This window comes from Coffea arabica, chromosome 3e (assembly GCF_036785885.1).
Source record: "Coffea arabica cultivar ET-39 chromosome 3e, Coffea Arabica ET-39 HiFi, whole genome shotgun sequence".
Classification (NCBI taxonomy): Eukaryota; Viridiplantae; Streptophyta; class Magnoliopsida; order Gentianales; family Rubiaceae; genus Coffea; species Coffea arabica.
This window is the reverse complement of record NC_092315.1, coordinates 14320290-14345817: the sequence shown is the minus strand read 5'-3', so window position 1 is coordinate 14345817 and position 25528 is coordinate 14320290. Positions and strand designations below refer to the sequence as shown.

General features: G+C 34.3%; 1 protein-coding gene and 1 long non-coding RNA gene across 3 annotated transcripts; one reads left to right on the top strand and one right to left on the bottom strand.

The window, feature by feature from the left end:
- Window positions 1-4599: 4599 nt before the first annotated feature.
- LOC113736552 (aspartic proteinase 36) lies at window positions 4600-17048 on the top strand. 2 transcript variants are annotated; one of them, XM_027263582.2, is made up of 10 exons: window positions 4603-5049; window positions 5959-6088; window positions 6211-6458; window positions 10396-10620; window positions 11844-12006; window positions 12089-12162; window positions 13325-13412; window positions 14013-14088; window positions 15405-15476; window positions 16623-17048. In XM_027263582.2, the coding sequence occupies exons 1-10, from the start codon at window positions 4757-4759 to the stop codon at window positions 16778-16780; spliced, it is 1527 nt and encodes a 508-aa protein (XP_027119383.1). In that variant the 5' UTR covers window positions 4603-4756; the 3' UTR covers window positions 16781-17048. The 2 variants fall into 2 exon arrangements, with proteins under 2 accessions (XP_027119384.1, XP_027119383.1); XM_027263583.2 differs by lacking the exons at window positions 11844-12006; window positions 12089-12162 and having other exon boundaries at window positions 4600-5049.
- A 4453-nt stretch (window positions 17049-21501) lies between these two features.
- On the bottom strand, window positions 21502-24605 carry LOC140038665 (uncharacterized). The gene is made up of 3 exons (XR_011842238.1): window positions 24395-24605; window positions 22855-22902; window positions 21502-21898 (listed from the first exon to the last, which is right to left on the bottom strand). It is a non-coding gene; the product is annotated as an uncharacterized lncRNA (long non-coding RNA).
- Window positions 24606-25528: the final 923 nt, after the last annotated feature.

Genomic DNA, 25528 nt, shown 5'->3' with positions numbered 1-25528 from the left:
TCAAGATGGGGAAACCTAAGCTTACTTGGCAAGAATTTTGTGACCTGTTATGTGAAAGATTTGTAGAGAAAGGCTCAAAAGATGTGGTGGGAGAGTTCAATAAGTTGCAGTAGAATGGAAGGTGGAAGAATATCAAGAACAATTTGGTGAAGCTTATTTTGTTTCTAGTTTCATCAATGGATTAAAAAATGAGATCAGAACCACGGTAAAGATGTTGAAATTTGTGAAACTATCAGATGCCTTTGATATAGACCAGTTACAAGAAGAGTCATTGGATGTGCACAAACAAAACTGTAAAAGTAATCAGAAAGTTGAGATAGATCAGAAATATAGTTTCTATAATAGTCATGAAGTTGCACCTGCAAATGCTTACAAGATTCCTTTGCCTAACACTTTCAAGAAGGACTTTGAATTACTTCTATGACTAAGAAGATTTTGCCCCAAGATATACAGTACAAGAAAAATTTAGATTGTGTTTTAAATGTGAAGAAAAATATGAGGCCAATCATCAATGTAAGTTGAGACATTTGAATCTCATGGTAGGAGAAGATGGGAATGAGGATGAATTCTGGGATGTCATAGGAGAGCAGGATGAAAAGAAATCCTGGAGAGCTTATAGAAGCTTCACTCTATGCTATTTCAGAATCCTTGAAAAGAAAGACTATCACCTTAAGGGGAGAAATACATGGAGTATTTGTGTACATCCTTATGAAAATAGGAAGTTCTGACTCTTATATTAGTCAACATTTAGCCAGAGGACTAAACTTACCCTGTGTAGTTACAAATCCATTCATTGTAGTAGTAGAGGATGGTGCTAGTGTGACTGATTGTGTTAAGTGTCCTAAAGTTCATTGGACCACCAATAGTTACAAGTTCTACTTTGATATTCGGGTGATGGAGCTAGGAGGATGGGATGTGGCATTGGGGATGGATTGGATGACTTATTATAGTCCAATCACTTTTGATTTCAACAAATTACACATTATAGTGCACAATGGAGTTAATGAGATTATTTTGAGAGGGTGTGTGGCTGAAGCTGAGATAAATTTCTTGAAAGGAAAAGATCTCAGGGAATTCCTCAAATATAAGAACAACTATTTAAACATGGTACAAGGAGGACAAGACAAAATCAGAGATGTAGAGAGACAAGAAAGGCCCAAACTTATTTCAGAATTGCTTAGCCAATTCCAAGATGTATTAAAAATCCCTACAGCATTTCCACCTAAGAGGAGTCTAGATCATGCTATACCACTCAAGTTGGATGCTTAACCTTTCAAAATCAAGCCATACAGGTACCCTCGTTCTCAAAAAGCTGAAATTGAGAAACAGGTATTGGAAATGTTTAACAATGGGATAATCAAGCACAACTCTATTACCTTTGTTTCCCAATTTTGTACAACGCTAGTCTCTTTGCTTCACTAGTTTTGTTGGCCAAAAAGAAGAATGGCACCTGGAGGTTGACATTTGAATCATCTGACAATTAAGGATAAGTTTCCTATACCAAATATTGAAGAACAACTAGATGAATTGGGTGGAGCAGAATATTATTCCAACTTAGGTTTGTGTGCAGGGTACCATCAACTTAGAGTGAATTAAATAATACATTTAAAACTGGTTTTCAGACCCATGAAAGGCATTATGAGTTTCTAGTCATACCTTTTGGCTTGACAAATGCTCTTGCAACCTTCCAAGCATGAATAAGTTAGGTTTTTCACTCTTATTTTAGGAAGTTTGTTCTCATATTGATGATATGCTAGTTTACAGTAAAACTTTGGAAGAGCATCAGGAACACCTTAAGGTAGATATGAAAGTCTTAAGAACCAATCAACTCTATGCAAAAGCCTCAAAATGTTTGTTTGCTCAGAGGCAAGTGGATTATTTGGGCCATGTAATGTCTGCAAAAAGGGTAAGCATGGACATGAATAAAGTGAAGGACATAGCAGAGTGGCCTACACCAGGTTCAATCAAAACACTCATAGGGTTTCTTGGGTTGACTGGGTACTACAGAAGGTTCATCAGAAATTATGGAATAATATGCACTCATTGAAGTTCTAGAAAAGGATGCTTTTGGCTGGAATAAGGAGGCGTAGTGTGCTTTTGAAACATTAAAATAGGTTATGTGCTCTGCACCTATGTTAACGCTTCGTGACTTCAAAATTCCATCTGTTCTAGAGTTTGGTGCTAGCAGTGGTGGAATTGGGGCAATGTTACAACAAGAATCACACCCCATTGCATATCTCAGTAGAGCTCTGTCAGGAAAGAATCTGGAACTATCAGTATATGAAAAGTAGCTGCTAGTATTAGTATTAGCAGTTAAAAAGTGGAGACATTACCTCATTGGACATCACTTTGTTATCAAGAGTAACCACTAGTCCCTCAAATACCTACTAGAATAGAAATTAACTGCTCCTTTGTAACACAAATGGCTCACTGAGCTAGTTGGTCTTAACTATAAGATACAGTACAAAAAAGGCTGCGCAAATTCTACAGCAAATGCTTTGTCTAGAAGTGTGCTTGATAACCATGAACAGGAACAAGTACAGAACAATTCATGTTCGGCTATTTTAGTTGTGAAACCAAAATGGATGGACGAGTTGTATAAGAGTTATGAAGAGGATATTAACTGTCAAAATCTCATCTCACAATTATTTCTAGACCCTGGTTCTCTTGCAAACTATGACCTGGTTGATGGTTTGCTCAACTATAAATGGAAACTATTGGTAGGATCAGCTAATGACATTAGGAAACAACTGATTACGAGTATTCATGACTCAAGAGTGCAGGGTCATTCTAGTGAAAGAGGTAGTTTTCATAGGCTCCAATCCATCTTTTATTGGAAAGGCATGCGAAAAGATGTGATACAATACGTTAGATCGTGTGATATATGCCAGAGGTTTAAATTTGAACATGTGGCTTATCCTGGATTATTTCATAATCTACCCATATCAGAGTAGGCTTGGGCTCATATTACCATGGATTTTGTGGAAAAGTTGCGTATTTCAAATGGCTATGATACTATTTTAGTGATCATTGACTGTTTTACCAAATATGAACATTTTTTTTGCACTCAAACATCCCTTTGATGCATCTCAGGTGGCACAGCAGTTCCCAAATGGCATTTACATATTGCATGATTTGCCAATCTCTACAGTCACGAACAGAGACTAGTTATCTATCAGTCAATTCTGATAGAAAATTTTCAAGCTTTTGGGAGTATTTCTACATTTTAGTTCATCTTTTCACCCCCAGATAGATGGATAGTTTGAAAGGCTCAATCAATGTGTAGAAAACTTCTTAAGACATATGATAGGTGACCACCCCACCAGATGATTTAAATGGTTACCACTAGCGGAATGGTGGTACAATACAACATATCACTCCTCACTACATGCTACACCTTTTGAAGCAACTAAATGGCTATCAACCTAATCACATACCATTGGAACCTTATCAAGACTCACTTGTTCCAGCAGCTGCTCATATGATCTAGGAAAAGGTTAGATTGACCCAGAACATTAAGGAACACCTTTCTAGAGCCCAATAAGGGATAAAATTCTTTGCTAATTGACATAGGAGTGAGAGATCCTTTGAAGTTGGTGATATGGTGTTCCTTAAATTGCAACCTTATAGATAGCAAACAGTGGCTATAAGGAGGAGTTTTGAAGCTGTCTGCTAAGTACTGTAGGCTTTTTGAAATATTAGAGAATGTTAGAGAGGTCGCATTTAGATTCAAGTTACCAATAGGGGCTAAATTGCACCCGATATTCCATGTTTCACTACTTTTAAAGGAAGATTGGTCCTACCCAAACAATATCCCCACATTTACCTATGTTTAGTGATCAAGATGAATGTATGATGCAACCAAAAAAAAATACTGAAGAGGGCAATACTCATTCCAGTCTTACTGTCTTAGGGACAAGACTGATTTCTTAGGGGAAGTATTGTCAAGAATTTAAGGACTTGAAGGTAATTAGTTAATTGCAATAATAGTCCTTGTAACAAAAATTTTTTGTAACATAATTTTAGTAGTAATAGTAAAATAATTCAGTTATTATGAGAATGAGAACAATAGAAACTGTAAGAATATAAATGTAACCACCTTTCGTGAGAAATAAGGCATGCAAGAAGATGATTTTGGTTCTCTATATTCTCCTTGCAATTTCTCTCTTTTTCTTCTCTTCTTTTTCCTTTTCTGGTTCTATTCTTTTCTTGGTTCATTTTTAGCTATAATCATCATCTCCTGACTCTAGTCCAAGAGCATTTTTGTAAGAAGAAGGGTTTAATTCCTGATATTCTAGTACTTCAAATTCAACTCGTTTATTGAAATTAATAAGTCAAGTTCGAGTCTTAGCAACCAAACTTTATTGAGTTTTCGAGTTGTTTGAATCGATTAACAGCACTAAATGCAAGGAAACAAAATTGTGAGTATCAATGTATCATGTGGTGTGTGATTCACAATTTAACCAAACATGAAGAGCAATATATGTAATTAATCTTTTCAACATTTAAGATGGGATTTGATTGGATAAACACGAAGACTTGCAAAGTAGACCAAAAGGTCAATTTTGAAATACATCCACTTCATTCCAGGCTTTCCAGCCACTAATTACCAATAAAACTCCCAATCTCATTATCTCAATAACCAATTGAATAACAAATAGTAGTAACTGAAAAAAATAAAAAGGAAAAACACACTCCAAAAGGAAAAAAAAAAAAAGCAAAATTACTAAACCACCAACAATCCGCCGTCTTCTCAATGAACAACCGCGCTGCTATTGCCGCCGCCGCCCCTGCGGCGGAAGCAGAAAGAGTAGAAAAAATGGGAAGAAATAACAGCAATAGTATTTTTTGCTTATTGTTTTTAGTTAATTTTTTGAATTTGATTAGTACGAAAGTAAACGGCGGTGGAGTATTCCAGGTGGATTACAAGTTCGCCGGCACGGAGAGGTCTCTCAGCGCTCTTAGGGAGCACGATAGCATCCGCCACCTCCAAATTATCGCCGGCGTTGACTTGCCCATTGGTGGCACCGGCCGCCCTGATGCTGTCGGGTTTGTTGACATCATCTCTCTCTCTGTTTCTCTTTCTCCATGATTTTTTCGGCTAATTAAATAATCAAAACGAAAAATCATGCTTTAAACGGTTGTACTGTTCGATAAGGTATGAGACTCTGAGCATAACGTACAAGTATTAGAACAGGCAAATGAAATGTTGTAGGGATGCATTTTGTACTCTCTGTAGTTGTCTTTGTGCCACTGTAGCTAATTAAGATTTGCGTCAAAGTTCCTTTCCCCGGTAAATGTATATGTGTGACTAATTTTGTGGTAGTAGTATATTTTTGAATGGATAGAGCAAATACTGAGGTCAATGAAGAGTTGTTCTTTATGCTTGACTGGTTGTGCAGTCGTTACTGATAATAATTTCTTTAGTGTAATTCAGTTCTGGAAGTCTTCTCTGAGTGCGGAGGCAAACAAATTTGTGCTAGCATGTATTGTGATTTGAGCATTGGTAAATTTTCATTTTGAATAGAATGGGATAGCTTGGTTGAAAATTTTACTAGCGCTTATAGCATTTCAAATATGCAGCTTTTCGGCACATAAGTGAAAATCTTGTGGCTGAGTTGGGTAATTTGGAATCATTTATCGGGCATGAATAAAAAAGATGACTCTGTTCCATTGGAAATTGATGACAATTAAATTCATACATTTTGGACATGAATTCTCTGTTTGACTGATGGACTCATGGAAGGGGGTTTGCACCTTTTTTCCCCCTTTATCAGTCAACCTGAACGAGTCTACCTAATGTTGGATTTTGCTGTTCCACTTGCCAAAAATAAAAAAGGATAATTTTGAACTGCATCTAAGATGGAAGGTGACTAGATGACTTCAGAGATGTTCGCATTTTATTTCTTCTTACTATTATTTTGTATTGGAGCTTAATTTCTGATTTCTTGAATGTAGGCTGTACTATGCAAAAATAGGGATTGGGACACCTTCAAAAGATTACTATGTGCAAGTGGATACTGGGAGTGACATCATGTGGGTTAATTGCATTAATTGCCAACAATGTCCTACCAGAGGCTATCGTGGTGTATGTCTCTCATTTTAGGCTTTCTTAAGTGCCATATCATAATCAACGCCCACGCACCTTTTCCTAGAACAAAATTTTTTGTATATTGGTGACATGGTTTTAAATTTGTTCTGCTTTGGCAGCTCGAGTTAACCCAATACAATCCAAAGGATTCTCTTACCGGACAACTGATTACTTGTGAATGGGAATTTTGTAAGGAGATCATGCGCGATTCATCCTCGGGGTGTACCTCTAATGAGACCTGTCTATATACTGAAGTTTATGGGGATGGGAGTTTTAGCATGGGATACTTTGTTGAGGATTTCGTTCAGTATGATCGGGTTTCTGGTGATCTTCAAACTCAATCAGCAAACGGAAGTGTCATATTCGGGTTAGTTTATTTTCTGCTCGTATAATTGTATCATGAACTTGCTGCTTTATGAGTGTGGATTTCTTGGTAACTATGTTGTTATTCATGACTTAGCATTTGCATCTTGCTCCTTGTAAGCGATACACATTTCAAAGAGAATCAATTGTAGGAAATGGTTTTTGGGTCTAACCCAGGTATCATCCTAGTGTTTTTTTTAATGAGCTTTATGGTACTCTTCCTATTAGAAGAGATTTTGGGTGCCCTTTCCACCCAAATTGGGAGGCAATAGTCAATGGACAAGAAGGAATTCAAGAGAATGGCAGCAGATAAGGAAAACTGGAAGAATTAATAAGAGGAAGGAAGGATTACAAAAGAATTAATATTAACAGTAACCAACTAATTTTAGAAGTTGATTTCGGGAGAAGCTGATGTATGGTTTCTCTATCTAATTTTGCAAATGGTTAAATCTGATTCAAGAAGTTGCCTTGGATGGCAGTCTTGTGGTTTAGGTGGAAACCTCGGCATGTGGAGTTGTGAAAGGTCATTGAGGATGCCCTATTTTAAGTATTTTAAACCCTTGTGCATCAAGGCATTTGTACTTGAACTAGTGTAACAGAAAAATGTTATAGAGGTGCAATCCTTGTGTTATGATATCTACTGTTGGTAGTTGCATAAGTGCTTAAGAATCTGTAGTTGTATGAGGATAACTAGCTCTGTTTTTGTTAAGGGTTATAAAGATTAAATTATATGGATTCACTCATTATAGTAGGGTTGTGAATACAAGAAAACCTTGTATTCCATAAATGTCCAGATCCAGAATAAATGATTTCTTTGATGGAGGTTTTTGGAATTCTTTTAGTTCTACTATTAGTAGGACAATGTGAATTTCTCAAAATTGACCTTCAAAATCAACTTTTTGAGGATGTGTTAAATTTGTTTCCACAATGGAAATGCAATATGTGTCCTCATGCACAGTTGTATGTTCACTTGGATTTTGAGATGTATGTCTGCTTTTGTTATCATAAGTGGCTGGTACATATCACACATGATGCTGAGCCTCAAGTCCTTGAGCACCTGCTTATGTTTTTAGAAGACTTCATATGATATGCTGGAAGATGGTGGTAGGTTTTTCCTTTGAACCTAGTATTCGAGTATATGTTACTGCTGGTGGTTGTTGACCAAGTTCTTACAAGGAAGGAGAGAAGAGGAGGGAAGACCAGGGTAATGGAGGTGTGGTGGGCATAGCCGAGACAGGAATTTCTGCATGTAATATGATCATCTCTCGGTGTGATTTTGTACACAAGGGTGGATAAAGGTGCATTTCTTTAGAGAATTCAACGTAATATTTTTGATCAGTAAACATAAGTTGGATCTTGTCGATGATTTATCAAAAGCTCATTGTGCTTTTGAGTTTTTTTTTTTTTTTGGGGAAAAATGAGAAGAAATTATGCCTATTTTCTTTATATGTATTGCGAGTTCTAGAAAAGGTCTCGTATGTTGTTGATTGTCATGTTTGTATGGTCAAAAAGGAAAATTTAAAACATAATAATGGAAAAGAAAGATTTGGGAATTTCAATAACTTCAAAAAGGAGTTTATGGTCTATGACAATTATATTCAGATCAGGCATGGGGATCCATTAAGTGTAGCCCCATCACTGATAATTTTCTAATGCACTAGTAACAGAATGCCATAGAAACTTCAATTATTGTGGGTAGAAATTCAACTCTATAACATGTACATGTATAGCAACTTTGAGATGCAGAAGAAAGTTGGTTTTTTAGATTCTCTAGAAGTATTGCATGTTAAAATATGAGAACTTTATTGTACACGTTGTGAAAATACGTTCTTGATGGGAGAGCTGTGCAAATCCTTGTTTTGTAATGGATTTCGGAATCTGATATTTCTGCTGAGCAGATTGTGGATTCTAATATGGAAGGTTGGATGGTGGTTCATTGTTAAAAGCTGAAAGTGATTGGAGAAGTGAAGTCATTCAGGTAGAAGTTTAATAAGACTGATATTGGTGGTCAGTATTGATTTTGAAAGATAAATGGATGCAAGTGCTATTTAAGTTTTCAACTAAAAGCTTTTGATCATTTAGAAATGTTTTAAGCCCCTTAATACTTGTTATGGACCAGCAAATTGGCCAAGATGCATAATTTCTCATTCTTCTGCTTAGAATGACAATTTCTGGTTGTTTGAGATTATTTTGATGGAGGGATTTTGAGTGCAAAGTAGCTACCCCAGTATGGATTACTAATCAAATCATTTAAAGAGGTTCTATGCACAGTGACAACTTCAACCTGGATATGATATCTCTATTTGAAAGATGGTCCGTTCAGCATGAAGATTTGTCATATCGTACCTGTAGACAGAATCTGTTGACTTACAAAATGAGTTGATGTTGTATCAGGGAGTGTAAAAGTAGGAAATCTCTGGATATTTGTAACATGATAATGATATAAAAAGTCACCGATGTGTGTTTGTAGTAATTCTGTTTGCCCAACTCAAAACTTTCTAAGAAAGTCCCTTTAGAAAATACATGTTTCATTTCCATGAAGGAGCTGACTTCAATTTTTCAATTATAATCTTACAATGCTCTGTATGCCAAAATACATATCTGATTATACAGCTGACATTAGTTTTAGAATTAAATGTTGGCTTTATAGTTCAATATTGGTGAATGTTCAACTTATAAATATAGAATTATATGACTTATTTTCCGATCTGTTCTTGTTCGATTTTCCAGTTATTCACACAGATATGTGAAGTCTGTGCAGGTCAAAATTATATTAAGCATCAAAGAAGACAACAAGCTTCTATATGTTTCTTTCAACTCCAAGGTTAGGTTTGCTTGGGAGTGTCTACATTCTATGGATTTGATTGGAAACTGAACATGTAGCCCCTACTAAGATAGTGCTGTGACTATAAACTGTTGCATTATCCACTACCCCAATAGCTAAAACAATATATAAAGAATAATCTTTTCTTCTATAGTTTATTGGTGAAGTAGTAGCTGAAAGTCTCAGGCAACTATTAAGAATCCCTGGTCTTTTAAGCTAATCTCCAGCTTCTTTGATGAATTTTTGACAAAAAGATGCCTTATCCCACTCACAAAATTGTCCGCCAACGTGGTCAACCATTCAAGATGCTTTGTTGCTTTCCATGCCCATCATTGTGTAACTCTTAGTTTAGCTGACAATTAGTTAAATTTTGTGGTAGCTTGGCGTCCGACAACTTCCGAGCTGCCCATGCCATGGGATAATCATCCCTTGCATATTGCACACTCAGATTGAATTTTGATCTCTGGAAGGTTTGAGTAGAGCTGCTTATGCAGTTTCTTTATGTTGCTGCAGGCAGGTTATGATATTATAATGTGCCAAAACCTGGTACAGTGGTCCAAAGCAAGTCCATTAACCTTTATAAAAATGAGATGGGTTTAGCAGAATTTCAAGTTCAGTGTTACTAGAGCTAAATCAATTCTAGAGTACGCATCAAGTCAAGTTGCTTGGTTGTGGTACAAGCCTTTAGTTCTGGATTCTTCATTTCATTGATGATCATAATCTCAAGCAAACCAAAATTTTGGGAAATTCTTTCTGATCTTATTCACTTAGTTGTTTATTTTTCTGAAAATGGGTCTTTGCATGCATATCATGGGTATGTAAGGTTTGTTTTGCAATAATACCAATATTCTCTGTGGAAAAAGTGTTAGGTGAGTGAAGAGATACTTTGTATTTCTTTCTTTATCTACTCTTGCATTGCATTGCAGAAGTTAGACAAGAATTCTGTGTCAGTTTTTCACTTTTTAGATATCTTGGGGCTGCAAATTTGTCTTATGTATTCTTGTGCATTAGTTTTAATCGTAGAAGATGGTTTACTGGATTAATGGTTTGGCTTTTGCAATTGGTGATGGATAGCTTGTTTCTTCCTGTCAATTACCAAATTCTGCTTATTTGGCAGGTGTGGTGCTGGACCATCAGCTGATCTTAGTTCATCTGATGATGCCCTTGATGGTGTACTTGGTTTTGGAAAGGCAAATTCATCCTTGATTTCACAGCTTGCATCAGCGGGAAGGGTGAAAAATATGTTTGCCCATTGTTTAGATGGTGTAAATGGTGGTGGAATTTTTGCCATAGGACATGTTGTTCAACCAAAAGTTAACATGACAGCTTTAGTACCAAACCAGTATGTGGGATCTTTCCTATGAATTTAATTACTTTCACTTTTCAGATTTCTGAATGATAATTTATGTGGTTTGCTCGGTATGTTCTTTTGTGAGGCACTGCTTGCTCGATCATGTTTAACAAAGTTGAATAGTTGGTTTGGCCTTTTTTATCATTAGATTGGTAGATCAAGAGAAAGGGTTTTACAATTACAATTAATTTGATGTGGCAGTATTTGATATGTTCAATTTGCTTGTAATGTTCAGGAACATTTTATAATCCTCTGAATTAATCCATTGGAAAAATGTTTTCTTATGTTCTTTGGATTACTAAATTGGGGTTTTACCTTGGTTATTTAGCCTGCATATCTGGTTCACCCTTGATTGAAGTTTCAGTTTGATTACTTTTACATCTTTTTACTTTGAAAATTGGAGTTTGGATGGTCTGTATTGATTTATGTATCTACATTAATGTGTGAAAAGTTTTTGATTTTTGGTTTTCTGAGAAGTGATGCCAGCAGAAACCAGGCATATAACCTTATTCTTGGTTGACATTATTATAAGTTGGTAACTAGAAAATCTGGTGCCCTTGCAAGCTAACATTTAGGAGAACAGATCTAAATGTGTGCTTTTTTATGGAATTTAACAGTACAAATGGATTTCCATGCATTGCTTCTCTTACATGTGGTACTTTCTTTTGTCATGTTCTATGAAACGATGTAGCAGATGACTTGTATGATTGAAAACTATCTTTGGATTGAGACAACTCATCTTTGTCTTGTTTGCTGATTTTGCTGTTGGTTCTTGTGTGGAGAATCTATCAGCTTATCTATGGAGATAAATAACTTAAGCAGATATTTTTACAGTCAGTAGATGCAGTGGTGTCAAATCTGGAAACATGTATCCATAAATATCGAAGTATGGAATATGCTTCTGCATGTATTGACGTTCTTAAACTATCCAGTTATTGTATCCAAATTACAGATTTTGCAGACATCTTACATACAAATTTGTTGAATGTGCATACAAGACTTTGGATCTGAAATGTTTCATTACTGGGGAAAATTTTGTTTAATTGTGATCTCAAGTAGAAGCAACTCATGACCAGTTTAGCGTGTCTTGCTGTTTGCCTTCTGTCTGATGTGTTTATAATATCATATTTTAGGTTGTAGTTTTGAAACATAAAATTGGCCTTTTATTCCTCTTCTGTTAACCAAACGTGTACTTTACCATGGAAAAATGTAAGGTCGCATTACAATGTCAACATGACAGCAATTGAAGTCGGTCATGCTATGCTAAGTCTTCCTACGGAGGTATTCACTGTTGGAGATACAAAAGGGGCAATAATTGATAGTGGTACAACCTTGGCTTATTTCCCAGAAGTCGTATATCAGCAACTAGTAGTAAAGGTATCTCTTGTCTTATATACAGAATAACCTTAAGTTGGGGTGCACTTGTCTTATCTTTTTTTCTTTTCGAACATGTTTGAAGATACTGTCCTGGCAACCTGATTTGAAACTGCAAATAGTTCACGATGACTATACGTGCTTTGACTACTCTGATAGGTATGGTGATTAATTCAACTAACCATCTTTTTTTTTTTTTTAGTCGTTTCTTATGACGTGACATCTTTTAGAGCAAACATTCAAAGTTGACTGAGGTGTAGAGAGATGATGTGAGCGGGATAATATTTCAGTGCATCTTTCTTGTTGGATGGGTTACAAAAAACCTGATTCAAGTGCACAACTAAGTTGTTTGACCAGATTCTGATAAGTCAGTAAAATATTTTTATCTGATAATTCAGAAAAAATAAACATGTAAACTACTGATTAGTTTTTTTTAAGGGAATATTTTGCTGATGCTGATTAATAGGTACTGTAACCTCCTCTATTCTATTGGAAATTATTTCGACTGTACTGTGATTTTCATGTGACATAATACGAACTTTCCCTGGAGTCAGTGACATTCTTAAGAATTGCTGGAGCATACATGAACAAAAGTATGAAATTTTGAATGAGATGAACCAGACGCACTATTTGTTGGATCTAAGAAGTGGAGTTTATTGTTTCGTGGAAAATCTCAAGCTGAGTCTTTATAAGTATGACAAGTTTTTGGATGTTACCATATCAAACGTTACAAAATGGTTCAGTTTCTAATTTGAGGTTCTGCTGTATAACATTTATTTCAATAGATTAGGCCAATAAGGCTCTCCCATACGTCTTAATCATTTTTTTGGTTAATAAACACCGAATTGTCTATTGCCAAAATTCCACCATCTCTGGGTGTTGACTTGAAACAAAATTAGGTTGTCTTTAGCTTTTCATCCTTTATACAAATATTTTCTGTCTAATGCTAAAATATATGATCTGCATGAGAATGAGGTAAAAATGCTGCTTGAGACGTGCCAATTCCAATTCCAAGGGAAAGCTTACTTGCAATACATTTAAAAATAGCTTCTTAACTTCTCTTGCTAAGAAGTCATTAACTTAATGGAAATTTCTCTTGAATTTGGGAGTTCCATTTATTTCTTGTTAAAGTTGTTCCTAACACATACTTATATTGTTGAGGACTTTATGTGGCTTCATCTTTTTTTCTTTTCACCCAAAGATTTGAAGTTGTTTCAATTTTGTCCTCCAGTTATGTTGTTTGAGATTCTGTTAGATAACTGGCAATGGCGATTGGTGGTTTATTGGGAAATTTGAAATAATGTTTTCTTATCTCTTGCAGTGTTGATGACGGGTTTCCCCCAGTCACTTTTCACTTTGGAAATTCACTTAATTTGACAGTTTATCCACATGATTATCTATTTCCTTTTGTAAGTATCTTCTACCCAAGTTTCTTTTGCGAAGTTAACACTGTTTGATAGACATCAATTTGTTTTCACTTTTTTTATATTTTTATTTTTTCTTCTGTTTTCAATTTTGTTGTTTTTATTTTCATTTTTATTCTTGGCCCCCTTTTTTTTGGGGGGGGGGGGGGGGGGGTCGTGTTGGTGGTGGGGTTCACAAGATGTTTGTTCAACTATTGCCTTTTCCTGATTTGTTCTTAGTGGTAGAGTTAAAAGAGTTCTGATTAGTGACTTGTTCATAATTTGTTATTTACAGTAGAATTAGATCAGTTCTGAATTTGCTTCAGTACAGTTCTGGTTAAGAGTTGCATGTTGCAATACAGATGCTTTTGTTTCTGTATAACAGTGAGGTTGAGCACTCCACTATATTGATTTTAAAGTCATAATGCTTGGTTTCGGCATAGGTCAGGTGGTTTGGTACATATTAAATCATGACATATTTTTTTGCTGTCTCCTTTGCATCAGAACTTCTCTTCTGCTGTTACATGTCCTCAGAAACCTTCTTCAAATACCCATGCTCTGGTTTTTAGGTCTAATGAAATTTTTTTCTTCTTGCTACTTCTGCAGGATGGGTTAATGTGTGTTGGATGGCAGAACAGTGGGGTACTCTCTGGTGAGAAGACGAATATTACGCTCCTAGGAGGTATGTTTCTCTGTGTTTAATACATTCATTACTGGTTCTCTTTGATATACAGAACTCATCATCTCACTTAACCATCTTGAGCAATTAACTAAATGCTTCTGTCCTAGTTGCTCTCTCTTTCTGGCTTTCTGTTTCTTTCTTCCTGTCTCTATTCTTTGGTTCATCTGTCCTCCCCTCCCTCCCTCCCCTCCCCCCCCCCCCATGACAAAAATAAAAAAAGAAATTGTGATGTGGAACTACTAATAATTGAGTCTCCGCAAAACTATGTTCTCTATGGCCAAACCTTTCATGCAAGTTTCACCTTTTATGACTTGGAATATCTCTATGCAAAGTTAAGATTACCAATATGTGTTGTAAAAGAAATAGGAAAAATCTTGATTTGATACAAGTAACTGAAAATTTTCAAATTTGGGAGCTGATACTTTACTTGTCGTTTTACAAGTGCATATTCAATTGGCTGGGGTTCTACAACATGAATTGCAGTTTCAAAACTTCTGAAATATGACACAAACCTTGATCATTTTTTCCATCCTATCAATCTTTTCTTCTGGAGAACCAAATTCAAACCTCAGCTCCCTTTTTACTGCATTACTTGGCAGTCCTGCATAGAACTGGTTGTTATTTACCAACCAGAAAACCTTACTCCCTCTCGTTTCAGGCAGTGGCATATTGCATAGCACAAAAGAGAACATTTAATTGATAAAGGGAATTAGGATAAAGAAAAGAATAAAAATTTAATCTAATAGTATCTACCAGTCTCTAATGGAATTTCTAGAATCTTGCATGCCTTCAAAATCACATAAAATTCGTTTTCATTCTTCTTATTCCACTTCTTTTCTTTTCCTTTTTTCCTAATCTCTTCAATTCTACACTTTACCCATCCTGAATATGAAAATCTTCTGTAATGTACAATTATTTTAACCTTTTAGTTTATGATTTAGATGGTTGCCTTGGGTCTATTTTTCGAGTGTGAGATATAGTTTTTTCGGTGAACTTCAAATCATCCATGCTCTAGCGAGTTTTGAAGGAACTGAATCCCAAGGAAAACAAGTATTCTAAAGAGATAAAATCAGTCTAGTAATGCTGAGGTTGTGGCTTACTGTAGCAGTTTGAAGCTCTTCATAAAATCAGTCAAATGGTCACTGCAGAAAAATTGTCTTTCTTTTCTTTATGCAATTGTCAACATTTTCATTTCATTGGTTCACTTTCTCCACTGGAGCCTGAATTTTCTGTAACTCAATGACCAGCTGAATGAGCATCTTTAGTCCTCTCTGCCTCATTTGTTGTTAACCACAATGCACTCTTTTGGTTAACAGATTTGGTACTGTCAAACAAGCTGGTCTTATATGATCTGGAAAATCAAACAATTGGCTGGACCACATACAATTGTAAGTATGGACAAACATGTATCTGTCCAAATCTTCTTTTGATGTTTTCAAGAATGCTAAAGATTTATGCTGATTTCAACATTTTCTAGCTGTTGTATTCTTGTGCTTGTTTCGTTCAATTATCTGTTAATCTTGGTTGGTGTAAAGTGGCATTCCTACATTGTCCATTTGTACAGTCAATCTAATAGCAAGCTAACTTAACAACGGAATCCTTCCCCTTTTTATACACATGTTTCTTCTTTTGGAGGAGGAAGGATCACACTGCACTTTTGGTTGTATCTTAAGGTGCTTTTTGGAATGGGTAACATTGGGACCCTACTCTCAAAGTCTCCATTTGTGTTTTTGTTCACCTTTATGTTATTCTGTTGAATGGGAGAGCTGGGAAAGATGTGGAGTTGTGGGTTGTTGTGGGTGTGGGCTTTGTTAGATGTGGATTGATGTGGAGAGCTGGAAAAGGTGGAGTTGTTCACCTTCATGTGGATTGTTATTTTGATAATATATTTTGTTAGCTCTAGGTTGTCACTACTATTTTTTTTTTTTTTGCTTCTTTTTCACAAGAATGGGATGTGAAGGGTGTTATAACTTTTCATGCCATGGGCTTCCATATTTACGTTGCAAGATTGGGCCTTGTTTTTTAAACTGGTTTAGTTGTTACATATGATATCAAGCAATAGTGCAATTGTTTCGGCTGAATATCTTTCAACCAGAAAGTAAGGGAGCACCTCTAACTTGCTTGACTGCATGATTTGATTTTGTATATTTCTACCTGGCGTACCGATAGCATTTTGCCATCTTTTGGTAAATCTATAGAACATTTCTTGTGTGTGGAAAGTAGAGTGCAGACCAATCAAACATTATATACATTTTCATATCATTGCTATATGCAGCAATGCATTAATTCTTTTCTAGCATTCATGAGATGCAAGCCTTACAAATATCTTATCTACTCCAAGTTTTAATGATGTTTATCCATAGAAAGTTGTTACTCTGAAACCTTTATTTATTTATTTGTTTTTGGAATGGGAAATGCAAACTTGTTGATCAAGTTACACAGCCTGAAGGAAAGAGCTTGATGTTACTGCCCAGCATATTTGATGTTCTGTTAGAACCACTCCTTTTAACTGTAAAATTCATCATTGATTTCAGGTTCTTCCAGCATTAAACTGAAGGATGAAATTACAGGGTCAGTGCATCTGGTTGGTGCTCATTCTATACCATCTTGCGCCTTCAGCCAAAGCGCACAAAAGGCTTTTATCTTCTTGTTACTGATGACTCTGCTGCAAGCTATTTTCACTGGTTTGTGACTGCCATGGTGAATGTTAAGATCAAGAAATTGATATAGAAAATAATTGACTGTTAGAAAATATTCACAAGAGTATATAACAGAGTGGTGTGACTATCAAGATAGTGATCCAATTTGGCATACAAAGGTTAGTTTTTAGCCTGTTCTAGTACCTTGGAAATTTTGCAATGATAGTAGCAAATTCTCTGAAAACAAATTTTGTAAATAGCTCCGTATATATAGTGACCATCTCTTATATTGCAAGATATCGGCAGCATGTTCTATGATCATCCATGATTACAGCATTATTAATTACTGTACTCCACAAAACTTGTAACCCCCCATATTCCCAGCATCAGTTACAGCTTTTGCATGTACTTTAAGTTACAGTATAACAGTTCAAGAGTCTTGAACAGACTACTAAATCAGTTCCTTTGATTTTCATCAAAGAAACTTATATGGACTGCCTACCAGATTTGTTAGGTTTGCATGAAATCTGGATGGCGAATATTTGGCATTAGTTCAGCTCTGTAAGGTTTCTGAACACCAGACTAGGTATTGAGCCCAAAAAAATAAGATGGGTGGTTCTTTCTGGATCTGGTTTTTGTAAAAACTCCTAGGTGCATGGCTGTTTCTCTTTAGTCATATAAATAAACAGATTTCAAATCTTTTATCTAATTGTATCTTATTTCTAGAGTTTATTGTCTATCTTCATGCATCGGATCTCTTAAAGGAACTATATGGACCTACCATTGTGAATTACTGAGAGCTTGAAGTTTATTTTCTTCCAGTCTTGAACTTCAACAATGATAGGTACACAGACATATATATACATATACATACATGCATGTGTATATGTATACGTCATTGTTATACATCTTTCATGCATTGGATCTCTTAAAAAAAACTATGTGGACCTACCAATGTAACGTACAGACAGCAGGGGGAGGAGGGGGGAGGAGGGGAGAGAGGAGACAGGAGGGGGAGGCTAGTGGTGGCAGTGGAGGATGGGATGGGTGGTGAAAAATTTTCAAAATTTTAAAAATATTTCAATAAAATTTTAAATTTGAAAACACTTCGAAATACATTTTGAAAAACACCTAAATCAAATGGACCATCTACTATAGTTGTTTTCACACACATCATTACAATAAAATTTTTTAAAAACCTAAAAACACCTAATCTATACTGAGCCGGAGTAGCAAAAAAGGAAATGATAAATAGTGAATAGTCTTTAGAAGAAAGAATTGTACAAGTGGTTTTGCACATTCATGATTTTCCTTTTCCTTTGAGGGAATAATTTATCATTTTGTAATGTTTTGTATGAAAATGATGCTTATCGTTCACAACAAATTTAAAACACATCATTGCATTTGTATATTTCAATTTGGGCTATAGTTCAGTGTGTATATATATATATATATATATATATATATATATATATGTATGTATGAATGTATGTATGTTTACGTTCACATTCTTTGGAAAATGCTTGTACTATGTTTACTAATGGAGGTTAAGCCCTAGGAATTAAAAGTTTTGGGAATTATGAATAATTGACCATTCAATCGGCATATGAACTTGTGTTCATTTTTGCATTCTATTTTTGGAAAGAATCATTTCTCAAAAAATATTTTTTTAGAAAATTTCATTCTTGTTCTGTAATTGGCGCCTTTTTATATCACATATATATAACCAAAAAGTTTGCTAATTGCATTAATATTTTTCTAAAATTACCTTAAAATCCGAACGAGGCTGACATTTCAAATGTGAGATATCAAAACAAAATATTTATAAACACGCGTGCATGGCCATATGTGCAGTTATCAGTTTTCGAAATGGTGTTTCTCGAAAAAAACTGGAATCAATTTTCTAAGGAAAAAGGCCTTCTCGACTCAAAAGATCCATATCAAATATGAGAATGAAATGAAAAAGTCGAAAAGGCCTTTCCATTCCAGGAAATTCCTGCGTACCAAATGAAGGGTTAGATAAGAGAAAAAAGATTGTGCACTGGGAATACTTTAAGTAATCTCCAAAAATTAAGGAGTACAATGGTGGAATCCCAGCTTGGAGACATAGAACCACAAAAGATAGGCTGAGTATCACAAAAGATAAGCAATGTTTCAAACTAATTCAAACCTTAGGAAATTTCTATGCTTCTTAGAACCATTCTCCAAATTTATATAATAATTGGTTGACACATGCCTAATAATGTAGCATCTCCCAAGGTCCCAAACGTTGGGTCAGGAAATTGATATACTTGAAATGATGCACTTTGGTCCCTTATATATGAGGTATATAGTTTTTTAGTTCCTCACTTTTAAAATGATGCATGTAAGTCCTCTATACATGAGGTTTTATACTATTTTATTTCCTCACTTTTACAATCGGTTTTTTTGGTCCTTCACATATCCAAAATGTACCATTTTCATCCCTATTCTCATCTCCAGCTATATTTTCACTTTCAATTCTAATGTTGAATTAAATTGAACTAAAACTCAAAAAAAAAATTCTTAAGGTATCTAAATTCATTCTCTGAATCCTAGAGTATTATCATAAAATTAAAAGTTTCCAAACACAACTGGTTTTTTTTCTTTTAAGGTGAATGTTAGGTTTAATGTTCAAAAGTTTTATGTGAGGTGTTTTTAGGGTCCAACTGAAATGTTTTCTTCATAATAACACATTATGAGTGAATTTCCAGAGTTTTGTAAAATATATTCTATTTCTTAACATGTTGTAATTCTTGTCAAACTCATGTAGCATTTAAACTAAGGCAGTTTTCTACTAAACCTAAGTAAGCTTTTTGCCATCTATGATCACAAGTCTCAATTGATATGTCTAAACTTTTATGAACCAACATTGTGAAAGAAAATAAGGTTTATTATTCGCAAGTAGCGGCAAATTAGTCTAAAACTTAGTTTTGTTCCATGGGTAAACTAATCCAAAGTTTTGTTATGTTATTGATAGCAGCAAATCAGTCAAAAACTTAGTTTTGTTATTAGTGACGACAAATTAGTCTAAAATTTAATAGATTAACTTTTTATGCATTGACAGCAAGTTGATTTTTTATACAAACAGTTTTGGATGTCTGCCACATGTGTATAATTTGAAATTTAAATTTGAATTCATGTTATGTAGCATATGATATAAAACTGTTAGTGTAAAAAAAAATGTACACTGATAGTGTATAAAAAGTTATCCAATTTTAATTATTTGTTAATGGGGACAAATTAATCCAAAATTGAGTTCTATTATTAGTAGGGGCAAATTAATCAGAAGTTCAGTAATGTTATTAATATGGACAAATAAGCCCAATATATGGATTCATATAATTACTAAAATATAGCATTATTTTTGTAGTAGAGATATCTAAATCCAAAATTTTATTATCCTACTCACTTGGGGATAACTAATACAACATTCTCCAATCGGATTATTTTATCCTCTATATGGGAAATTAATTCGATTAAGTGGAATGTCTAATCCTATACATACATATATATATATATATATATATATATATATATATATATATATATATATATATATAAAGTAATCAAATTTGGAATGACACAAGATTAATAATTCAATCTTATATCCTCAGTCATCCCATGAAGTAAATGAACCCTTTGTAAACAAAATAATGGTTAATAGTCATGATTTCTAATTTGGTTTACCATAAACTACCTGGATTTTAAATATCAGCTAAATAAAGCCAAATTTACCTATTGTAACTTAATTTTCAAAAAAGAAAGAAAAAACAAAACTTCTAAGGCGTGCTTCAACTATAAATAGGAGCTTGTATGCCAATGATGCCTCGTTTTAATAGTTAAAGTTGAAATCTCAAGAATTGCAAATTATAGGTACAATTTCCCCTCCCTCCTGCCAACTTCTTAAGTCTTATCCTTTCTAGACTAAAAATATAATTTTAAAAAATAATTAAAACAAGAGTTCATATCCATCTATAAGTTTGATAGTTGTACCTCTCCATTTTTTTTTTTTTTTTGGATAGTTGTACCTCTCCTTTTAAGCTCCTAACAAACAAACGGTCAAAGTTTAATAACGGGCCAATACCGGAAATAATTGCATTAGTAGCTGATATGTTTCGGTTAAATAATACATTTCTTAATTGCTGGCGGCATGGGAGAAAATCAATAAGACGAAGGGAGTATAATATACAAATTACCTAAAAGTAACACTTATAAATTACTTTTGGTGTTCAAATGGAGAAATTGATCTGATCTTCTGTTTAACATTATGAAGCAGACATTGATCAAATTATAAAACCAAAATCTACATCAAATACCGATCAAAATAAGTTTGGTAACCAAATTTTATTACTTTTTTCCAAATAACTCCTATATTGTTTAACCTTCAAATAGATGATGAAAATCCAAAAACATTGTTGACTTTCACTAAAAATTTGAAACAATCCTCAAAATTGAACTTGGAAGGCAAATTTATCATTTTGTTAAGTTCTCATTCCAAGCTTATATGAAAAAGGCTTGTAGTCTTTTATCTATATTTATATCAAATCAGATAAGTCTTGAGTAGTTGTTAGCATCACTTTTTGCAGTTTTGAAATTGCTGATATTTATAGTACGTAGAAGGGAGGTTTATAAGCAAAATAAAGGTGTAAAATTGTATCTAGTAGTTTTAGTAAATGGGAAAAGCTTTTGGATCATGCTATTGCAATTTTAAGAACTAAAACATCGATTTCGTATCAAAAGAACTAAAATATGATGTTCATGAAGAAAAAAATATCAATATAATAAAAAGTGAGACAGAAAGTGACACGGAAAATAGAACAGAAGTGTCACGGCCCGAGCCCGCACGTGCCCGTCACATGACATCCGCCATACTCCCAAGTCTCACTCAAGAATACAAGGCTACATTAACTAATTTAACTTTAAAGGTACAATATAATTTAACTAAATAAGGTGCGGTACAAACCACGTATAAAAAAAAAGTCTACAAATGTTCAAGACATTCGTACATTTATTCTCTGATTGAAACAGTGGAAACAAAAGTAAATAAAACTAACAATTAGAAGTAGCTAGCTTGCCAACTTCTATGTACCTAAACTAATAAAAGTCCTCCTCAGGGTCTTCTATGTAAACCAATTCATACTCTTCAGAATCTGCAAAAATGGTAAGGAGTGGGTTGAGCGACACATCGCTCAGTAGGTAATATTTACCACTCTGTTGGACCATGCACTCTTAGTTTTATAGATACATATATATAGAAGTACAACTCAAATCGTTTGCAAATCATTCACATCCATAATTTTGAAAGTAACGTCATTTATAAAACAATCATTAGTAAAGAAATGACAAGCAGTTCAAAAGGCATCTTATTGATATTTATACATGAGAAATTGTAACGTCAAAAAATCATTTCAAATCAGCTCATAAGTCTCATTTCAAATCAGTTCATAAATCATTCCATATCGGCTCATAAATCATTCTTTTAGATCAGCTCATAACAAGTACATGTAATGACCGAGAGATTAAACCCCTTCTAGGTGGGCGACCAATAGATTTTGCGACAATCGATTGATCTCATTTCATTCTTGGGTCAATCAGCCGGATTTTATACCAGGCTACCATGACCTTGTCAATCGGCTGGGTTCTATACCAGGCTACCATGACTTTATCAATCGGTCAATCGGCTGGGCTTTATACCAGGCTATCCTGACCTTGTCAATCGGCTGGGCTCTATACCAGGCTACCATGACTTTATCCATCGGTCAATCGGCTGGGCTTTATACCAGGCTACCATGACCATTATACAGGACTATAGCCCCTACCGTCTATCCTATGACTGTTTTGAGTTTTAATTGTCAAAAATTCATTCCACGCACCATATATATATATCTTTGAGTACATAAACGGTTCAACTCATTTGGTATATAATAACATATCAAAACATTTCAAATAAGTCACATGGTCCTTTTTGTATAGTAAAATATAACTTTCATAAATATCAAGTAAAGCATTTAATCAAACACCTTTCGAGTCAACACAACAAAATAGGATTGAAAACAAGAATTTCATTTTGCACATTTGAAATCTCAGAAGGGTAAGTACCACCTACCTCTGTTTGGCTGCTCGAGTGGAACTACCTTAAATCCTTGTACCGTACCTATCAAATGCATGAGTTCCCTAATTAGTTGTTACTTCCTATAGATGTATAAATAAATAACCTCTAAGTAAGTACAAGATTCATATCTAGACCATTGTATGGACCCTAATAGCATTTCCCTCCAATCGGATGATTTCTATTTTTTTTGGAAAGTTTCCTAATTTAGAAAGTTTCTATTTTTAGAAAGTTTCTTAATTTGGAAAGTGTTCATTTTGTAAAGTTTCCTAATTTAGAAGAAAATAATTATTCACAATCCTGTTTATTATCCTCACTACTATCTTACTATATTTACTTATAATTTATGATTATCCATTATTATTATTACCATCCTCGTCGTCGCTAATTTATTTTATTATCACTTATATATATGTTAGATAGTTACTATTACCTTTCCCTTTATTTCCACTTTTAGGCGTGTATAGGTGTTATTATTATTTATGTATACATGTACATATATATATCTATATATATTGACCTATTATAATTATTATTGTCTTAGTTTATTCCACTCGTATTATATTTGTATCTTTGTTTATATCCTTAATTTACTTCCTCCATGCCCATATTGTTATTATCCTTACTATTATTGTTTATTAATTATTATTTACTATTATTATTATGATTATGATTATTATTAATATTAGTGTTATCGTCAGCATTATTATTTACTATTATTATTATTATTATTATTATTTTAAACGTTTCGTTTAACAATTTAGAATTTATCTCACCTCATCTACATTAACCTCATAAGGCTAAATTAAGATATCCTAGATTTTTCTTTAAATATCTTAGACGTAATTAATTAAATAAAAGTTTTACATGACCAATACTTGAATTCTAACAATTTCTTTAAATTGGGTCCTGAATTTTAATACCCATGATCACCTATAAAAATAGACTAGTTATATTCAAAATTTATTTATTAAATATTTATTTATTTTATCTTATATTTGGTTAACATCTAAATTATCCCTTTTTCCTCTTCGGGTGAGAGCCATGGTTGGCCAGAAGGCCAACCATTTCCTTTTAGACCATGGTCGTCACAAACCATTTGTTTGACCAAGGTCTGGCAACAACATTCCTTCCATTGGTTGGCCCGAAAGGCCAACCATTTCCTATGTCCATTGTCGCCAGCAAGTGCTGGCGACATCAACTTTCAAATTTTTTTTTTTTTTTTTTTTTGTTTCGGCCAACCCTTGGAATTCTTCCTGTGGCGTTGCCTCTGCAACGCCTGGCCGAAACAGAGCAGTGGCAGCCGCCGCTGCTCTTCCCTTTCTTTTTTTTTTTTTTTTTAAAACATATTCAAACACCCTATAATATCAGGGTTAAAATCAACCCTCCTATTCCTATTAATCCAGATACGAATCTTATCAAAACATACATATCTACACCTATATAGCAACGATACATGCCCATAAAATTATTAGAACAATTGATACAACTACTAAAACTTAAAAGAGAGGTTCTCTTGTGTGAACTCGAGACTTACAGGTTTAGGTGCCTAGTCGTTGGATCGATTGACGGTGTTGTCTGCTTCTGCTTCTCTCCTCTCTGACGGCTCTTGCTCTAGGGAGGTAGACGAAAGAAAAGTAAGGTTAGAGTTATTTTCCTATCTAGGGTTTTAATAAAATCCTAAACCTAGCACTACTTATTAGTAGGTGGCTCGGGTAAGAGTTTTCATTTATTAGACCCCTTACCCTATTTAACCTAACATGCAATTATGTTTGCTTTTACCCATAATAAATTACCATTTAATTAAATTGGCAAGATAAAATGAGCCCAAAAATCGTGGGTTTTACAAGAAGACTCGTTACGAAAAATATGCCTTCACTGATTTCATTCGCCAACTACATGTGCTTCATTGGATATCTTCTAGTTGTCTAGGATAATAAAATAATTCAAAATGACAAATTAATTTATATCTTAGATTCTGATTGGAGTGGCTCCCAAAAATTTTTTTTTTTGAGTGGATCCAAAATTATTTATGGACTGTCTTCCTTTTGTTTCTCATCAACTAATCTTAGGTCTAGATTGCCACTTTTATCCATCTCATGGCTCACTAGCTGAAAAAATTATCTTGGTTATTGATATTGCGGTTAAAATTCCCTATACTTTTGCCTGTTTTGCATTTTAGTCCCTTATGTACTACACTTAACTACTTAAGAGAGTTATAGTGAAATTATGTCTTCTATTCTGCCACTAAATTGGAAGTTTCTTGAAATTCTGTCTTGTATTTTGTTGCAATTTCCAGGCCATTTCTCATAGTTGATGAAGACTGCTGCAATTACAAAATTGGTCTTGACAAATGTAGAGATAAGTCACAAACTGTGTCTCCATCAATCACTCATCATAATAATATCAAATTGAAAAAAGCAATATAACTTCATAAACAAGCTCAACAAATTCTCCACCATCTTTCCTAATATTCCATTTTATGGCATATTCCCAAGCATTTGATGATTGGCTTTTCCTCCCAAAAAAAAAAAAAAAATCCTCAAATTTCCATCTTTATCTTAACTTTCTAGGTTTTAGAACCAAGGGCGCCTACCTTTTTTTTTTTCGGAGATGACAACTATTGTATAACCTATCTATCCTAAACTAAAGGGGAGGGGGAGTCTAAAGA

Excerpts from the sequence above, each read along its gene's own strand:
- LOC113736552 (XM_027263582.2), top strand. The coding sequence starts at position 4,757 with ATGAACAACCGCGCTGCTATTGCCGCCGCCGCCCCTGCGGCGGAAGCA. Across the intron at positions 6,459-10,395 it reads AACGGAAGTGTCATATTCGG|GTGTGGTGCTGGACCATCAG; the intron begins GTTAGTTTATTT and ends CTTATTTGGCAG. Across the intron at positions 12,007-12,088 it reads ATCAGCAACTAGTAGTAAAG|ATACTGTCCTGGCAACCTGA; the intron begins GTATCTCTTGTC and ends ACATGTTTGAAG.